Consider the following 15,071-nt stretch of genomic DNA (forward strand, 5'->3'; position numbering starts at 1 on the left):
TAGAATGTCAGTCCAAGAACTGAAATTAGACACGCTTTATTCCAGATGAATCCAATCAGACTGCATGTACAAATCAACAATGAAGAAGCATGTTTGGGGTTTAAGAACTTAGTCTTGGTATGTGAAACTCCAGCCACACAGGGAGATGGATGTATGCTGTACAAAGGCTCAGGTTTTGTGCCCTCTGGGCCAACAGGAACCAAAGCCCATGATGTATTCAGCCCATGATAAGAAAAATACACGAACAAACAAAAAAGTAATGAAATGGTACTTAGACATTCTTGAGAGGAATACTGCACCGATCATAATACTCTAACAATACTGACGGCCACACCCACTACTTAAGTTACCAGTGAGTAATCACAGAATAATGTCTAGAATTTCTTTAAGTAGTTAATGAGGGTACTTCTGCTTTACATACTGATCTCCGTTTCACTTATAGGTAACAGTGGCATGTAGAACTTTCTCACTCGCACTGAGGTCACCCCTGTTCAGCTCGTCCCCACTGACAACCTGTCAATACTTTATTTACGTTAGTCTGCTGTGTTTCCACCTGCTGATGTTCACCGACTTACAGAGCTAGCATCCAAATCCACAGGTTTGCAAAATAATTAAAAAATTAAGAAAGCCAAGAAAAATGAAAGACTTTCAACAAAGACTAAATGTCTTTAAATAAAATTTCCTCAGAAATCCTAATAAAACATCTGCAATTGTACAAAACTTTTAAAAGTGAAAGTGCATTTTAGTGTATAAACAAACTTTAGCAAGCGCAAGGTCAGGTATCGTGAAAAATGATACAGATGGCACAATCTCAACTGAATATCGAACAATTTTTTTCTTAACTAATGCAGCTATTTGGCAAGTGGTACAACTGGTCTCAAGGTGGATTAGTGCTGTAAAAAACATAGCTAGCTCCATAGCTAAAAATAAAACAAGTCCGCTGGTGTGTATACATGTGTGTGGGCACCACATGCGTCCATTCAGTCCCTTACTGGGAATGCCCGGGTCAGCACCACCTCCAGCCTGGCCCTGCCCAGCTGACATACCTCCAGTACACACAGCAGTCTCTTACTGGTCAGTTCAGTTGCCGTGGCGACCAGATCAGCTTCACAAATACGGAGGAAACAAGAAAAAAAAAAAAACAGGGTCACAGAAGCGTAAGAAATTAAGTGACAGTGATATTTATGGACATACATTGATATTTACAGACACAGTTGCAGTGATATTTACGGATAAACAGTGATATTTACAGACACAGTGGCAGTGATATTTACGGATATACTCACAGGGTGCTGGTGGGGGAGAGGATGGAGAGAAGCCTCCATGTGACAGGATGTCCTCCCAGCTGTTGCTGTGGGGCTGGGGGTAGGGGCACCAGTGCAGGTTCCCAGGGGAGGCAGGGAGAAACAGGGCGTTCATCGAGACACTGTCAGTGAGAGCTGCAGAGATGGACAGATATAAGGAGAGGTAAAGTTAGGGACAGCAAGATGCGTTAGAAGGTTAGAAAAAAAGATAGAAGCAATGAAGGTTTGTCGTAGAAGCTTGGTTAGTAACAGAAAGGTCCTAAGAGATCAAGAGAAGCTATGGGTGACTTTACCAGGGATGCAACTGCGCCCCCTATTGGTCATATTAGAATTCTATTTGAACATATTAAGTTCAATTAAAAAAAAAAATGAAAATGTGGATTGTGCTAGTGATTCCAAAATGTAATAATAATTTATTATTAAAAAATCTCTTTCCTTTTTTTTTTTTTTAACAAATTTACATGTGTGGCTCAGTGTTGCATAGCCCGTAATGAATGACTCTCTCATCTCGTACCCTGGGAGAAAAGCCTAGAGTCGCCTATGAGAGAAGCTGCAGATCAGAATGACAATATGCTAAGTGTGTTTGCGAAGCTGGAGTTATGGCCAGCAAAGGGAGGAGGGCCCACCTCTGAGGGTCAGTGTGTAGTGTCCGCTGTAGAAAGGGCTCGGTGCAAACGTGTCCAGCTTGCCGCATGGGAGGGTGTCCTGCAGCCGGCCTGGCTGGAGGCCGGCCGCTGCCATCTGGACCTCCCTCCTCTGGGGGTGAAACTGCCTCGGCAAGGTCTCCCTGGGGGCAAGAGCCACACCCAGCGTGGGGCACTGGGAAGTGTGGAGGCCCACGGGGGCAGGATGGAAGATCCCTATGGAGCCGGCCTGCTCTTCATCTGCCTCATCCTCATCCTCCTCATCATCATCATCCTCCTTCTGCAGGAACTCCATAGAAGCATCCCATAAGGTGAAGTCTTCCTCACACGTAAGGGAAAAACAGGCCGCTGTCAGTACTGATCATCCCTCCCCAGTACTTTTTGGACAGATTTTACCGAGGGATGCTTTATAGTTAAAGGAGTGATTGATAACAATACGGCTGGTGATGACCAAAGCTTTGACACTGATATTATTTCTGCAGCTGACGATTTCATAGAACTCAAGGGTTCCAGGTTCAAAATTACTCAGCCTATGCAGACAAACACAAAGAACAAGGGATGGTTGATATAGGCAAAATTACAGATCTTAGATCAAGGTTATTCAAATCTCGGTCCTCGAGGGCCGAGCACTGCTGATTTTCCAGCCTTCCTTTACTCGTGAGCTAGGTATGAAGTCTCTGTGGCCAATTAGAATCAGTAATCATTAAACTAACTACCTGGGAGAACTGAAAACAAGGGATGGATTCGGAATTGAGGGCCTGATTTGAAGAGCACTGCTTTACATCCTGATGATGAACAAACACTCAGAAAGCCAGGCAGTCACCTATGTCTGCCTCCTCCTCTGTGTTCGATTCCTCTGTGGGGCGGAGAGGCAGAGCCAACCTGTAGGAGACAAGGGGGAAGCAAAAGATCAAGCAAAAGAACAAACACACTCACAAATACACAAAGAAAGAGAAGAAATAAAGACGTACAGAATCGCACACATGCACTCACCTCTTCCTGGGTGGCTCCACGCTTCCAAACAGCTTCCTCTTTGCCGCTGACCCGTTCTGACCCGATCCAGACCTGCAGCAGCGCAGATACCGGCACCGAGTCTAGCAGCTGGACCAGCTCGTTGGCACTGACCTCTGGCACACAGACATCAGGCCAGCGAATTAAATGAAGGCAACATCCTCACCTCGCCCGCAGTCTGGGAGATCTGGGACTGAGCTTGACGGAGGTTTGTGGGGAACTGGCCTCGAGGTATGTGCCGGAACAACCCGGAATAACGGGAATCCACTGGGTCGCCGGGTCAGGAACAGCTCCCCTGTTGTCCAGCTAGGGGCACACAGTAGGGGATGCGGCAGAGTCAGAGACAGCAGGCAGGCTGGTCTTCTGGAAAAGGTGCAAAACCCATGATGGCAAAAGACTTTAAATGTTATTTTAGAGCTATAAGGTTATTTGTATTAAGGCAGCCTAACGCAGATGTGGATCGTGTGAGCGAGGCCAGGCTCGTGCCAGGATACGTGTGCATGTGCATGTGCGTTTCTGCACGTCCTCACCCCTCCCTTGCCGCTGTGTGACACCGCGGTGATCGTGGCCTGGACGGCGAACCTGCGCATCTCTCTGTACTGCAGCCTCTCCGCCTCCCTCCTCAGCTCCGCCCCGCTGATGAGGGCCGGCTCGCCTGGGGAGTGAAATGTCACGCCTCAGGGCCGCCCTGTGCCCTCATCTCCACCTTCCTTCACAGTGCTGTGGAAGGCCTCTCCATACCCATAGTACCTCACTATCCAGCTTGCTTTACTCAGGGCCGTGATAACATAGCTGGCGAGCAGGGGACGGATTAACTTAGAGACACCCAAGACTGACATGGGTAGGAGGTCTCCTCCCAGGTGGGCCACAAAGAGAAATGAGAGACAATGAAAAGCAACGTAACATCAATAACCTGCTAATCAGCATGAGAAGTTGGCAATAAAGTTGGCCAAGACAGGGCAGGAGGGCTGGCAGATCGATTTTGTAAATTTGACCGTTACACTTTTCCAGAGTTGGGGCACGGCCTGACATTTGCTAGGGGTCTAGGCATTAGTCTGTGCATTAATCCGCCCCTGCTGGATAGCCTCGCTTAGCTCACTCACATCTCTGTGCTTCTATATAACACAAGTCTTCTGAGTGTCAATTAGACACTGCCACAATCCCAGAGAGGGTACAGGTCACACCTCTAAGGAGCTTTTTAGAGCACGTTTAAGGGCACTTCTCTACAGCGCCAGGAACCAAACTTTTGGTACTGGAAAACCGGTACTGCCCTTTACTGTCCTTTATAAAATACTGCAATATTCATAAAGCAAAAAAGGAATTCAAAATGTACCCAAATTAACCGATAGTCAAATATATATCTACCAATTAAGTCCACTTGTTTTTGCTCAATATCATGCCTATGGAATCCAAAACATTTCCATACAGCAGAAGGCAAATGGCTTTCAGTGAACATTTCTTGTTTGCTGTTCTCCTCCTTACTAATTTTGTTGAATTTCTCTCAAACTGGATGAAAATTATTGACTCAAAGAGCACATGCAGAGTTCATGCAAAAGTAGCAATGGTGGCAAACTTTAAATTGATTTAACATACACTAAATAATCTCAAAAAGGAAAAATCATTAAAAGTGCAAAGCTTGCTAAGTTTTGTTTCTTATGACAGAGTAATAATGACTGCGTTGTATGGATGTTTCAAAAGGCCTGATCTCAACCCAGCTATTCCAGTCCATGTGATGCAAGAACTGTGTGTGCAATATTAATATGCTCAACCCTATAATAAAGAATAATAGACATTTCATAATTCAGTACAAAAGACAGCACCTCATTTTTTGATTATGTCATTCTGTGCCAGGACCAGTTTTCATGCCAGTGAAAAACAAACACAAAAAGCACCCTTGACTTTGGTACTATTTTGAAGTACCAAAAGTTCAGGAACCGGTGTGATGGAAAAGTGGCCAAAGACTAAATATAACCAGCTATATGTTCTCTCTGCTACTAATAAAGAAGAGACTGGGAATGTTAATACATTAGGTCAGTACCCTTTTTGCTCTTCAGGAACTGCTCCAGTGACACTGGGAGGGGTGGATAGGTGAAGAACCCACCCACGACAGCTCTGCCCAGCAATTGGCTCTCGTCCACCGTCTGTGCCCATTGGATGAAACGCCGGACTGGGCGGAGTCTTCTGTAGGGCATGGCAGAGTGGTGACCTGAACCTGAATGTTTCACAAAAACATGAAAGATTCTATAAGCCAACCTGTTTTTGTGCGTAAAAACACATTATTTGGCTTTGCACAAGAAAGAATGATCAAACAGTAATTCTACTTTCACTCACTCATACACAGAAATGACAGAAATAATGCAATTAACAGATCCCATACCTCAACACAGGTGGTCTATTAAACAAAAGCAGCATCGGCTACCTCACCTGTGCAGTACACCTGGGTGAAAGTGGTGCTGGTCAGGTACTGGAAAGACGGCAGTCTGTCAGCAGCAGTTTTCACCAGCTGCATGTTTGTACAGACCACTATGGACACTGAGAAGTAGTCCAAGCACGTGAATCACGTGAAATACAGAGGAATAGACAGATATACATCAGTTTCATAATTAGCGGAAAATCCCTGTAAAAGAAGCTTCATTAAGAACTAGCAATTACAAAAATCCAAGACAATAGAATGGGTGACATTTGTCTTAAATTCGGAATCTGGGGTCAATCTGTGAAGGACAGGCACGAGTGGCCATACTTGGGTGTATTTTGCAGTGTATCTCTGGCTGCGAGGTGGAGAACAGCTGAATCATGATGGGAGAGTCTGTGGTTCCATCCTCCAACTGTAGCCAGCGATATTCCCATAATTCTGCTCCTTGACTTTCTGTAAACATAGCAAAGATCTCTTTTACATAAGCATTATTACTGCCCTTATAACATTTTGCCAAACAGATGTTTGATACACATTGACTATTTGATTATACACAACTATCCTTCAGCACAGATTCACACATGTATCTTACCCTTGCTCTTCATACGTTCTGGACGTCCAACGGACACTACCAGGCCGATGACATCACAGGTGGTACCAGAGGAACAGTTCAGAAGGTCTAACCTGTTGAAGGTTGAATGGAACATGGCTGGAGAGATCTAATGTTCTGGTTGGGCTGGTGGGCCAATCTCTTCACCGAATAATTAAGTGAAAGGAGAGGAGGTATTTACTTCAAAATTATTTAAGGTGTGAAGAACTGGGAAGTGAAGTTTAGCTGGGAGTAAATACGTTTGTATGCTCTGCAGAAGGTTTTACGAGCTGTAGCTAATGGAAGTCATACCGTACCCGCAGTAGAACGTGTACGAGATATCAGGCAGAAGCAGCTGTGGAAAGTCCTCCGCTTGTGGAATAACAGAGATGTGCGCTGTGGGATTCCTGGAATTCAGACTGATTTCTGTGAGATCAACCACACGAAAAGGAACAAAAAGTGAGCAGCCTTCGGATAAAAAGGAACAGCGGGCACCACATAGATTCATAATCATGATTTTAAAACAATAAGTTTACGTTTATATGTTGCACCCTGTCTGCTGACGACTTTGCTGCATTATTCCATGAGAAGGTGGTAGCCATCGACAGTCAGTTCAATCTGGCTACACTTTACATCAATTATGTAATTCATTGCATTACAAAGACCCTCATAGTTCCTTGAGGAAAAGACGGCAATGGAGCATCTGCGATACCTATATCCGCCTCCTGACTCTCTCCCGTCCTGCTGAGGTAGCTCTCCTTTACTCGGTACTGGGAAAGCCGAAGGAGCTGTCCCGGATGAAGACTGCGGTACCAATCTATGCACAGCGTGTTCCACAGAACTACGCTGGCCAAACCAGTTCGGTCTGCCACCTCCAATACGGTCTGAGGGAGGGGAAGGGAGACAGACTAATGAGAGAAGAGAATACAGAATATAGCTGGAGGAACAGGAAAACAATTCTGTGGCGTCTGATTAACATCCTACTATTTTGTATTGGCAAGGAAGGAGAAAAGTGTTGTAATATCTGACAGGAATGGCAAATGATAAATTATCTGAAGCAACTAAATCAAGCTGAGAAGTCAGTCTCAGATATCGCCGAACCTTTGTTGTGCCAAATTCTGCACCCCTGTCGGAAGCGCGCACCACTCTTTACTTTGATTCGAAGGGGGAAAAGACATAGTTCCATCAATCTAAATGTGCAACAGAAATATTACATTGCGTTTGCACATTTAGAAAACGTTTATCACTTTAAGCTGCATTTAACCCATAAAAAACTGATAAACTGTGACATGTAGACGATGAGCCCTGAACGAGAACATAGGCTATTTATTTGTCTCATAATTAATTTACTAGTTTATGAAGAAGGAAGTCCTTGGCTTTAATAGCTAAAGAAAATTACACAATACCATTCCTTACACACATTTAGTAATTTATATTTCTCCACGATGAAGAGAATGTTCTGTTCTGTTTCCATTCTGTAATTTGATTCTGTCACGAAATGCTGTTAGCAACCAACACATTTAAGGAATTAAATAAGAATTACTGAATTTCATAAATGGCATATCACGTGCGGCATGTGTGGAGGGCCGGGAGGGGGGCATTTTACGACAGCTTACTGGTTTCATATTTAAGAAACTGGCTCAGTAACTGATTGAAATTGATTGTTGGTCTATTGTGTAGATTTATGAAAAGCATTTTAGAAGAAGGTCAACTGACAGGAACATACAGGGGTGGCATGGTGGTGCAGTGGTTAACACTGTTGCCTCACACCTCTGAGACCCAGGTTCGAGTCTCTGCGTGGGTGTGTGGAGTTGGCATGTTCTCCCGTTGTGTGGTTTCCTCTGGTTTCCCCCCACAGTCCAAAGACATGCTGAGGCTAATTGGAGTTACTAAATTGCCGGTAGGAGTGCATGCATAAGTGAATGGTGTGTGCCCATTGCTTCCGTGACCCAGAAGGATAAGCGGTTTGGTTGACTGGTTTGGAAAATGGATGGGAATTTTTCGGCAGTACCTCATACAACCTAAACATATCGTTGTTTTTTTTTTATTTATTGCACTACCTAAGAGAATCTTAAGAGAATCCCCTCCCCCTGGGTGTCGAGCTTGAAACTGTACTTTTGTGACAACCCTACCTTGTAGGCGCATTCACAGTTACGTTCCGACTTGCCGTAATAAACCAGCCGAGATTTGCGAAGGATCCGAACAAATAGGATTCCTTTGGCGACCCGGGAGCGACTTCGAAAGCTCTGTCTGATCTTCTGTATGGTGACTGTGGGGTGCAGATCTGCAACATGTAATAGGAAACAATTAATGTTACGGGAGACAGATTGGTCTAAAAGGTATATAACCTGGAATATAACTACGCATTTGCGTTGTTACAACAATCGACTGCCGCACGTATCGCTTATAAAGGTGAATGCGTACTTGTGCACCAGTTATGTGCAACCTTGTATATAACATTGAAAAGACAAACATACAGAGTTTATTATAACAATACGAATGGGCGCTTAATGAACTTCATTAACGGCACTAGGCCGTCCTAATTACCTTCGATATCTTCCTCTGTGTCGGAATCTGTGTTTGAGGTGGAGCCAGGGGAACTGTCTCTCCACATCTCACCGTTGTAATCCTGGTTATTCCACAAAGGCAGGTACGAGCTTCTCTGGGCCCGCAAGGGAAGGAGACATGGACCATCTCCATCCGACCCGAACCAGGGAAGTGCATCTATGTCGGTCCCGCAAAGCGCATCGAGAGCCGCGTCCTCTCCCGCATCCAAGTCCACCGCCAAGTTCACCACCCCGTAAGTTTGACAGCCGCCTCTTTGACTCTTTCTCTCCCCGACAACAGAAATGGTCACATTTCGGAGCTGGCAGCCGCATCGCAGCGTGTTACTTTCCACCAATGAGTTAAGACTCGGATGAATGGTGACCCGCAATTTGCAGTCACCGTCGCTCACCGTGGCATCGTACAGGTTCTCCGAGGAGTTAACGGCTTGAGGAAAATGTATTCCAAAACTCAAGTCTTTAATATAGCGGTCAATAGATATTAGATACAGTGGCTCTCTGCACGTCCTGGTGAATTCTGAATGAGAGGGGACATTGCCCTGCGAAGATAACGTCCGTTGAAAGATACAACCAGGACGACTTGAAACTGCAGCGGCCATCTTGGCCAGAACGAAAACATTACAGAGCATTGTGGGAAATACTCTATCAATGTATGGTGGGGCACAGGAGTCAATCTACTTGTACGTACGTCATTACGATTGGGAGACAATTTACTGTTATTGCTGTACTACTGAAATTTATTGAATTTAATGCCGCTGCAGTTACAAAGTCATATACAGCATATCCTTGTTATAATTGCCATAAGGGATGTGGTGTTCTTCATAGCAGAATGATAAAAGGTATTACTGACATCCTACAACAGCAACAACAACAATAATAATAATAATTATTATTATAATTATTATTATTATAAATAAAGTGAATAGCACAGTACTCTGCTCAGAGTCAACTCACAGAAGGCCGTCGGACCAGTCAACATTCCAGGGGAGGTGCAGACCAGCTGACAGATGTCCTCACAGTCATCTACAATATCTCTCCAAGCGCCACTGTCGCTCCAACGTGCTTCAAAGCTACCATCTTCATGCCAAAGAAGTCTCCAGTATCCTGCCTCAACGATTACCGTTCCATCGCACTCGCACCCATCATCATGAAGTGCTTTGAGAGGCTCGTCATGAGGTACATAGAATATCCCATTTAAAAAAATAATTTATTATATAATGCACATTCACTATCCTGCTGCTGCGATTGTTTGCACATTTATTGCTATCTACCCCAGTCTTGCACTTTTTGCACACGTCTGCTGTTAGAATACAGTATCTGTATTCATTCAAACTAGTACTGTATGGTGCCTTCGTGTTTATCTTGCACGCTCTCTCTCTTTGCTCCCCTTGCACTCTTTATAGTTCAGTCCTGCCTGCACTTGTGTAATCCTGTGTTGTTTCTGTTTTTGTTCTTTGTGTTGCATCACGGTCCTGGAGGAACAATGTTTCATTTCACGGTTTATTGTGTTTATGACTGAAAAGGCAATAAACCCACTTGACTTGACTGTTGTACACCTCTGATACTGGGGTTTGAGTTTCTGCCCTGGCTCCAAGTGTGTGCAGTTGAATGTTCTCCCAGTATTATCCTGGAACTCCAGTTTCCCCCCACAGCCCAAAAACATACTGGTGGATTGGTGTTGCCAAATTGTCCATAGGTGTGCAGTCCTGCGTAAGACAAAACGAGTATACAAAATGGATGGATAGAAATATTATAGCCATGCACCGTCCTGTCCTGTATTGCACTGCTATCTGTCCCGCACCGTCCTGTCCTGTATTGCATCGCTGTCTGTCCCGCACCGTCCTGTCCTGTATTGCATTGCTGTTTGTTTTGTCTTCCAATGCCAAACCGTAGCATAAGCATTTCACTGTGTTCCTCTGAACACATGACAATAAAACCCAATGTTCTGATCCTGTCTAGATCTCCTATTTTGATCTTTTGATAAGAATGTGTAATGTGTGTTTAAAAGTGAAAAGAAGCTAAAATCAATGTTACTTTAATATTTTAATATAGTAAATAATAACATTTAAACACTTCAAGTTCATCCTTAAAGGGGTAGTTCAGCCAAACATTAAAAAAAATTCTTGTCAGAAATCATGATCTGGTTACTCAAGATTGTTCACTGCAACGTCTATGAATTGATTTATGCAGAAACTATTTTCTTCCTACCAAACTCCACACACCAGCTCCTTCTACCAAGTATCTCTGCCACATAGAACCAAATATTTTAGCGCCAATAACTGACATTGCAGACTCGGGTATTGGCCCAACCCTACCTGGCACTATATTCTGTGCAGTGATACAGTTGGTGTGTGGAGTTCGGTGGAAAGAAAATTGTTCCTACATGAAACTAGCTCAGTATACGGCCTGTGGATTACCTTGAGTGAAGGAAAAAACTTCTGTGCCATTTACCCTTCATGTGTATTGGTGTAAGACAAAAAGTAACAATGAACAATAACAAACAATAACAATAAAAACAATAACAAACAATAATAATAAACAATAACAATAAAACAAACTGACAGTGTATATCTGTCTGTACAGTATCTTTAAAAGTGTAAAATATGGTTGCTACTGAAATCAGTGTTTCTAAAGTACTTTTTTTTTCTGCCCCTCAACTCAGTGTCAATGAAGATCTCACAAGTCGTATTAGGAGAGCACAGACCATATTGTTGAAGTTACATTTAGTTCATTAAGGGCTTTGAAGTTAATCATCAATTACTCATCGTCCTGGGATAGATTCCAGGTAACCAAAACCCTTACTGGAGAAGCAGTGCTTGAGAATGGCTGGATGGATTTTGTTTTAATGTTCAGTAGCAACTCAAGACATGAATCCTCGTCTAATAATTTATATTCTGACTGATAATCCAGCCTCTACAGACTGAAACTGACTTTCCCTTTCCACTGAAAAGCCCCATTGCTGAACGAGCTGGTCAAGCTGCGGGAACGTAGCCTGGAAGAGTTCCGGATGTTTTCACGAAACCGCTCTCCAGAAAAGTAGTAGAGCAAGGGGTTAAAACAGCTGTTGGCGGCTGCCAGGCAGAGGGTCACAACCAAAACCTTCTGGAGAAGTTCCATTATCTTGCACCACTGAGGATGGTTAGGATTCATGCCAACCATGGCGTGGAGGTGAATAGTGCGTACCACGTGGTAGGGCAGGAAACAAAGCAGGAACGTGGCCAGGATCACTGCCATCAGTCTGATGGCCCTCTGCTTGCTTTTCTTGCTCCGTTTGTGTCTCTGCTTGCTCCTGATGAGCTTGTGTATGATGGAGCTGTAGCACACCAGGATGATGAAGAAGGGCAGCAGGAAGCCAAAGGTCAGAGCAATGTAATTCATGACCAGGATCCGCTTCCAGGAGCCTAAACCACTGGGCTCGAAGCAACGGATCTTCCCCTCACGCTTAATGATCCCAGAGAAGAGGAACGGCAGAGAAGTGAGGGCCACAAACATCCAGATCCCCAAGCAGGCCCTGTTGGCCCGACGGACCGTGATGAGGGACTTGCTACGGACGGCGTATACCACAGCGATGCAGCGTAGCACGCTGAGCCCCGTGAGAAACAACACGCTGGTGTAGAGGTTCAAGTAGAAGGAGAAGATGCACAAGCGACACAGCCAATCGGGGAAGTCCCACTGGCCGCCTCGCAGATAGTACACCAGCCGGAATGGCAGGGTGAGGGAGAAGCCTATGTCCGACAGGGCCAGGTTGGTGGTGAAGACGGTGTTGGCAGATTTTTTAGGCGTCAGGCATAAGAACACATAAAGGGCCGCTATGTTGCAGAGAAGACCCACAGGGAAGGCGATGCAGTATGTGACAGTATAAGCCAGAAACTTAAAGCTATCACTGCTGCTGCATGTTTTGTTGTGAGATTGTGAGATGACCGTCTCAAACAGGTCCGAGGCGTTGGTCACGTAGGAGGGCTGAGATGTCAACCAGGGAGCTGGAAAACAGAAACTGCATGTCAGCCAATTTCGGTGTTTAACAAGGCTTATAAAGTTTCTTAATTATCAGCACTTAGTACAACATATTAACAATATAACTATATATATGAATATAAAATTCTTTAAGATTTTTTTAACGATTCAGATATTACCATAATATTAGATTGCAATGTTCACCGCAGTTGAAATTTCACTCCTTTGCGGAAAAGAGAGGCATATTTTAAATAGCCTACGTGATTTCGTTTTTGTGATGAGGAAGGAGCAGCTACACAATGAAGGACTGTTTTAAAACTCATGTTTCGTTTGTCCATGTAAATCTGACCGGCAGGGCATATGGAAATACGCGGTAACTTATCGGGGTCAATGAAAACAACCAACGTATTAAAAAATAAAAAAAACTTTCTTCCCAACCATGTTCCTGAAAGTCATTTTTATCTGATTAAAAAGAAATGTATTTGTTACTACGATACAATGCAAATACGACGCAATGAAACATTTCACAATTCACAGGATTCGATTCGGCTCCGAATGGATTCGCAGTAGATCGCGACCCCTTCTACCTCCGGGGAAGCCCCGATCCTCAAAATAAACCGACTTGGTACAGTAGCTCCCCACATTATTTTCCTATCCAAGTAACAAAGGTTGGAGAGTACTGATTCAGTTCCTCTTACCTGAAATGTTCTAGTACTTTTTTGCTTTTCAAAACAAGTTACTTTGCACTGCAATCCCATCTGATATTGAAGCTGTTTACAAGATTTTATTTAAAATATTACAGTAGACCTATAGTGACAGAACGGGTCTATCGATTTGTGTTTTGATTCGGTTCGGCCATGCAGTACAGAATGGGGTTTTCGTTACACCACTAATATTTTATATAGGCTCTAAATCCTCATGCATAACCCTAACCCATGTTTCCCATCTTAAATAAACAGGCTAAAACTGAAAAACACCACCTAGAAAAATGTACAAAAGATTTAAGTTTAAAATAAATAATAAGTTACCATCATACACACTACGAAGCGTATTTCCTTACTCACCGGTCATTTTCTCCAGGTGCTGAGCGACATATGCCGTTGGACTGTATGAGACACATTTGGTACATAGAGCCAAGTCGTATGTATATCCAGTACTTTCAATGTTCCAGTCCTACATATTTTTAAGTAGCAGTTTCCATGGTTTTGCAACTTTTTGGACAATATTGTTACCTGATGAATCAAGATAAAAACAGACTCTCGCAATAAAAATTCACATAAAATTACTCACAAGATGCCAGAAGAAGTTAAGGAAAAGTGAGGAAAAACCTTCTCCGTATCTCACTTCAGTGATAGCATGTGCGTGTGAATAAAACGGGCGAGCAGATCGAACGGTCATATGCAAATACAATACGCCAGAAAGCCACAGCGCCGGTGGATGTCTGCGCCTAGTTCCTGCGAAAACTGCCTGAAGGCGACCAGTTTGCAATAAGCACATCCCGGTGATTCAAACGGGGATCACGCATACCGTATCGGTTTGTCAGACTTCCAGAGACGTATTCCCTTTAGTGCTTAAAAGCCCCAGGGTCCTCGTCCCAAAATAACCATACAAGCATTACTCACTGCACAACCAAGCAGTACATTACCGAGCCAGGCGGTTAAAACGTGGAAACGCCCCCATGTTTATTGGAGTTCCGATTAAATGTTTTCCTTCTGGTGCCATGGATTTCAAAACAAGTCAGTCTGGGCAAACGAGCCTGCAACACGGCGGACTTAAATGTGCATTTCACATGTTACAATCACATCGTAAATAAATTTGTAGGTTGGTTATGAATTTACATCCACAAACATAAAACATGTGAAGTGCCAATTTTCTGATAGTCCTAGGTCTGTAAATTATTTTTGACTTGAGGCCAGCATTCACCAGCAAGACTCACTACTACATGTCAAGTTCACTTTTCATAGGATAACTATTTCGAAGAGCTGGACCTGAACACATATTTGACACCAATTCCATAAATCTCCCAACCTGCAACCCACTTTATTGCTAAATTAAGTTCCAGTTAAGAGGCAACACTGGTTATTCCAGTGAGAAAGCTTGCAGTAAAATACAGGCCTAGGAAAAAAAGCGACCACTCAACATTTATAAAAAATAAATGAATCTGCATTGTTAAATCCTGGGTTAATCCTAGTTCTGCTGGCAGGTTACACCAAGCGGCAGGTTGCTTCCAGGCTCAACGATTCTAAAACGTGAAGCAGGAGACACTGACTGACCAGAAACCAGCCAAGTAGAGGGTGGGAGTGACTTTCTAATGCCAGAGATGAGCGTCAACTTATCAGGGGGACCTCAGGAATTAGAGGATGACATGAAGTACCTTTCAAAAAGAATGGAAAGCATTAAAAGTGGGGTGAAGCGCACTGGAAGGACAGTTCATAAGAGGCTCCTAGAAGCAGTACTGAAGTCCCATAAAGCAAGGAAGGAGCCCTTCATGAAGGAGAAGCAGGGAAGAGCCCAGGCTGGAGTTGGCAAAAAAAAAAAAAAAGTATTTTATATTAGACGCATAACCACAAATTTTGAAATGAAACTATATAT

The 15,071-nt window shown here is 43.7% G+C and overlaps 2 protein-coding genes across 3 annotated transcripts; both read right to left on the bottom strand.

Annotated features, from left to right (window-relative positions):
• Positions 1-20: 20 nt before the first annotated feature.
• si:ch73-71d17.2 (RPA-related protein RADX) lies at positions 21-9,160 on the bottom strand. Of its 2 annotated transcripts, none has more exons than XM_049028120.1 (15): positions 8,509-9,160; positions 8,094-8,245; positions 6,674-6,845; positions 6,279-6,387; positions 5,965-6,056; positions 5,700-5,825; positions 5,384-5,491; positions 5,061-5,171; positions 3,490-3,614; positions 3,126-3,265; positions 2,942-3,013; positions 2,772-2,830; positions 1,931-2,266; positions 1,287-1,439; positions 21-1,105 (listed from the first exon to the last, which is right to left on the bottom strand). In XM_049028120.1, the coding sequence occupies exons 1-15, from the start codon at positions 9,152-9,154 to the stop codon at positions 981-983; spliced, it is 2,526 nt and encodes an 841-aa protein (XP_048884077.1). In that variant the 5' UTR covers positions 9,155-9,160; the 3' UTR covers positions 21-980. The 2 variants fall into 2 exon arrangements, with proteins under 2 accessions (XP_048884077.1, XP_048884076.1); XM_049028119.1 differs by having other exon boundaries at positions 4,998-5,171.
• A 1,433-nt stretch (positions 9,161-10,593) lies between these two features.
• cysltr3 (cysteinyl leukotriene receptor 3) lies at positions 10,594-15,010 on the bottom strand. The gene is made up of 2 exons (XM_049028679.1): positions 13,544-15,010; positions 10,594-12,505 (listed from the first exon to the last, which is right to left on the bottom strand). The coding sequence occupies exons 1-2, from the start codon at positions 13,548-13,550 to the stop codon at positions 11,439-11,441; spliced, it is 1,074 nt and encodes a 357-aa protein (XP_048884636.1). The 5' UTR covers positions 13,551-15,010; the 3' UTR covers positions 10,594-11,438.
• Between the last annotated feature and the right edge of the window lie 61 nt (positions 15,011-15,071).

The sequence above is a fragment of the Brienomyrus brachyistius genome, chromosome 10 (genome assembly GCF_023856365.1).
Source record: "Brienomyrus brachyistius isolate T26 chromosome 10, BBRACH_0.4, whole genome shotgun sequence".
NCBI classification, from domain to species: Eukaryota; Metazoa; Chordata; class Actinopteri; order Osteoglossiformes; family Mormyridae; genus Brienomyrus; species Brienomyrus brachyistius.

Coding starts and splice junctions, on each gene's coding strand:
- si:ch73-71d17.2 (XM_049028119.1), bottom strand. CDS start 9,154: ATGCTCTGTAATGTTTTCGTTCTGGCCAAGATGGCCGCTGCAGTTTCA. Junction 2,831..2,941: donor GTGGAGCCACCCAGGAAGAG/GTGAGTGCATGT, acceptor TGTCTCCTACAG/GTTGGCTCTGCCTCTCCGCC. Junction 1,106..1,286: donor CTCTCCCCCACCAGCACCCT/GTGAGTATATCC, acceptor GTATTTGTGAAG/CTGATCTGGTCGCCACGGCA.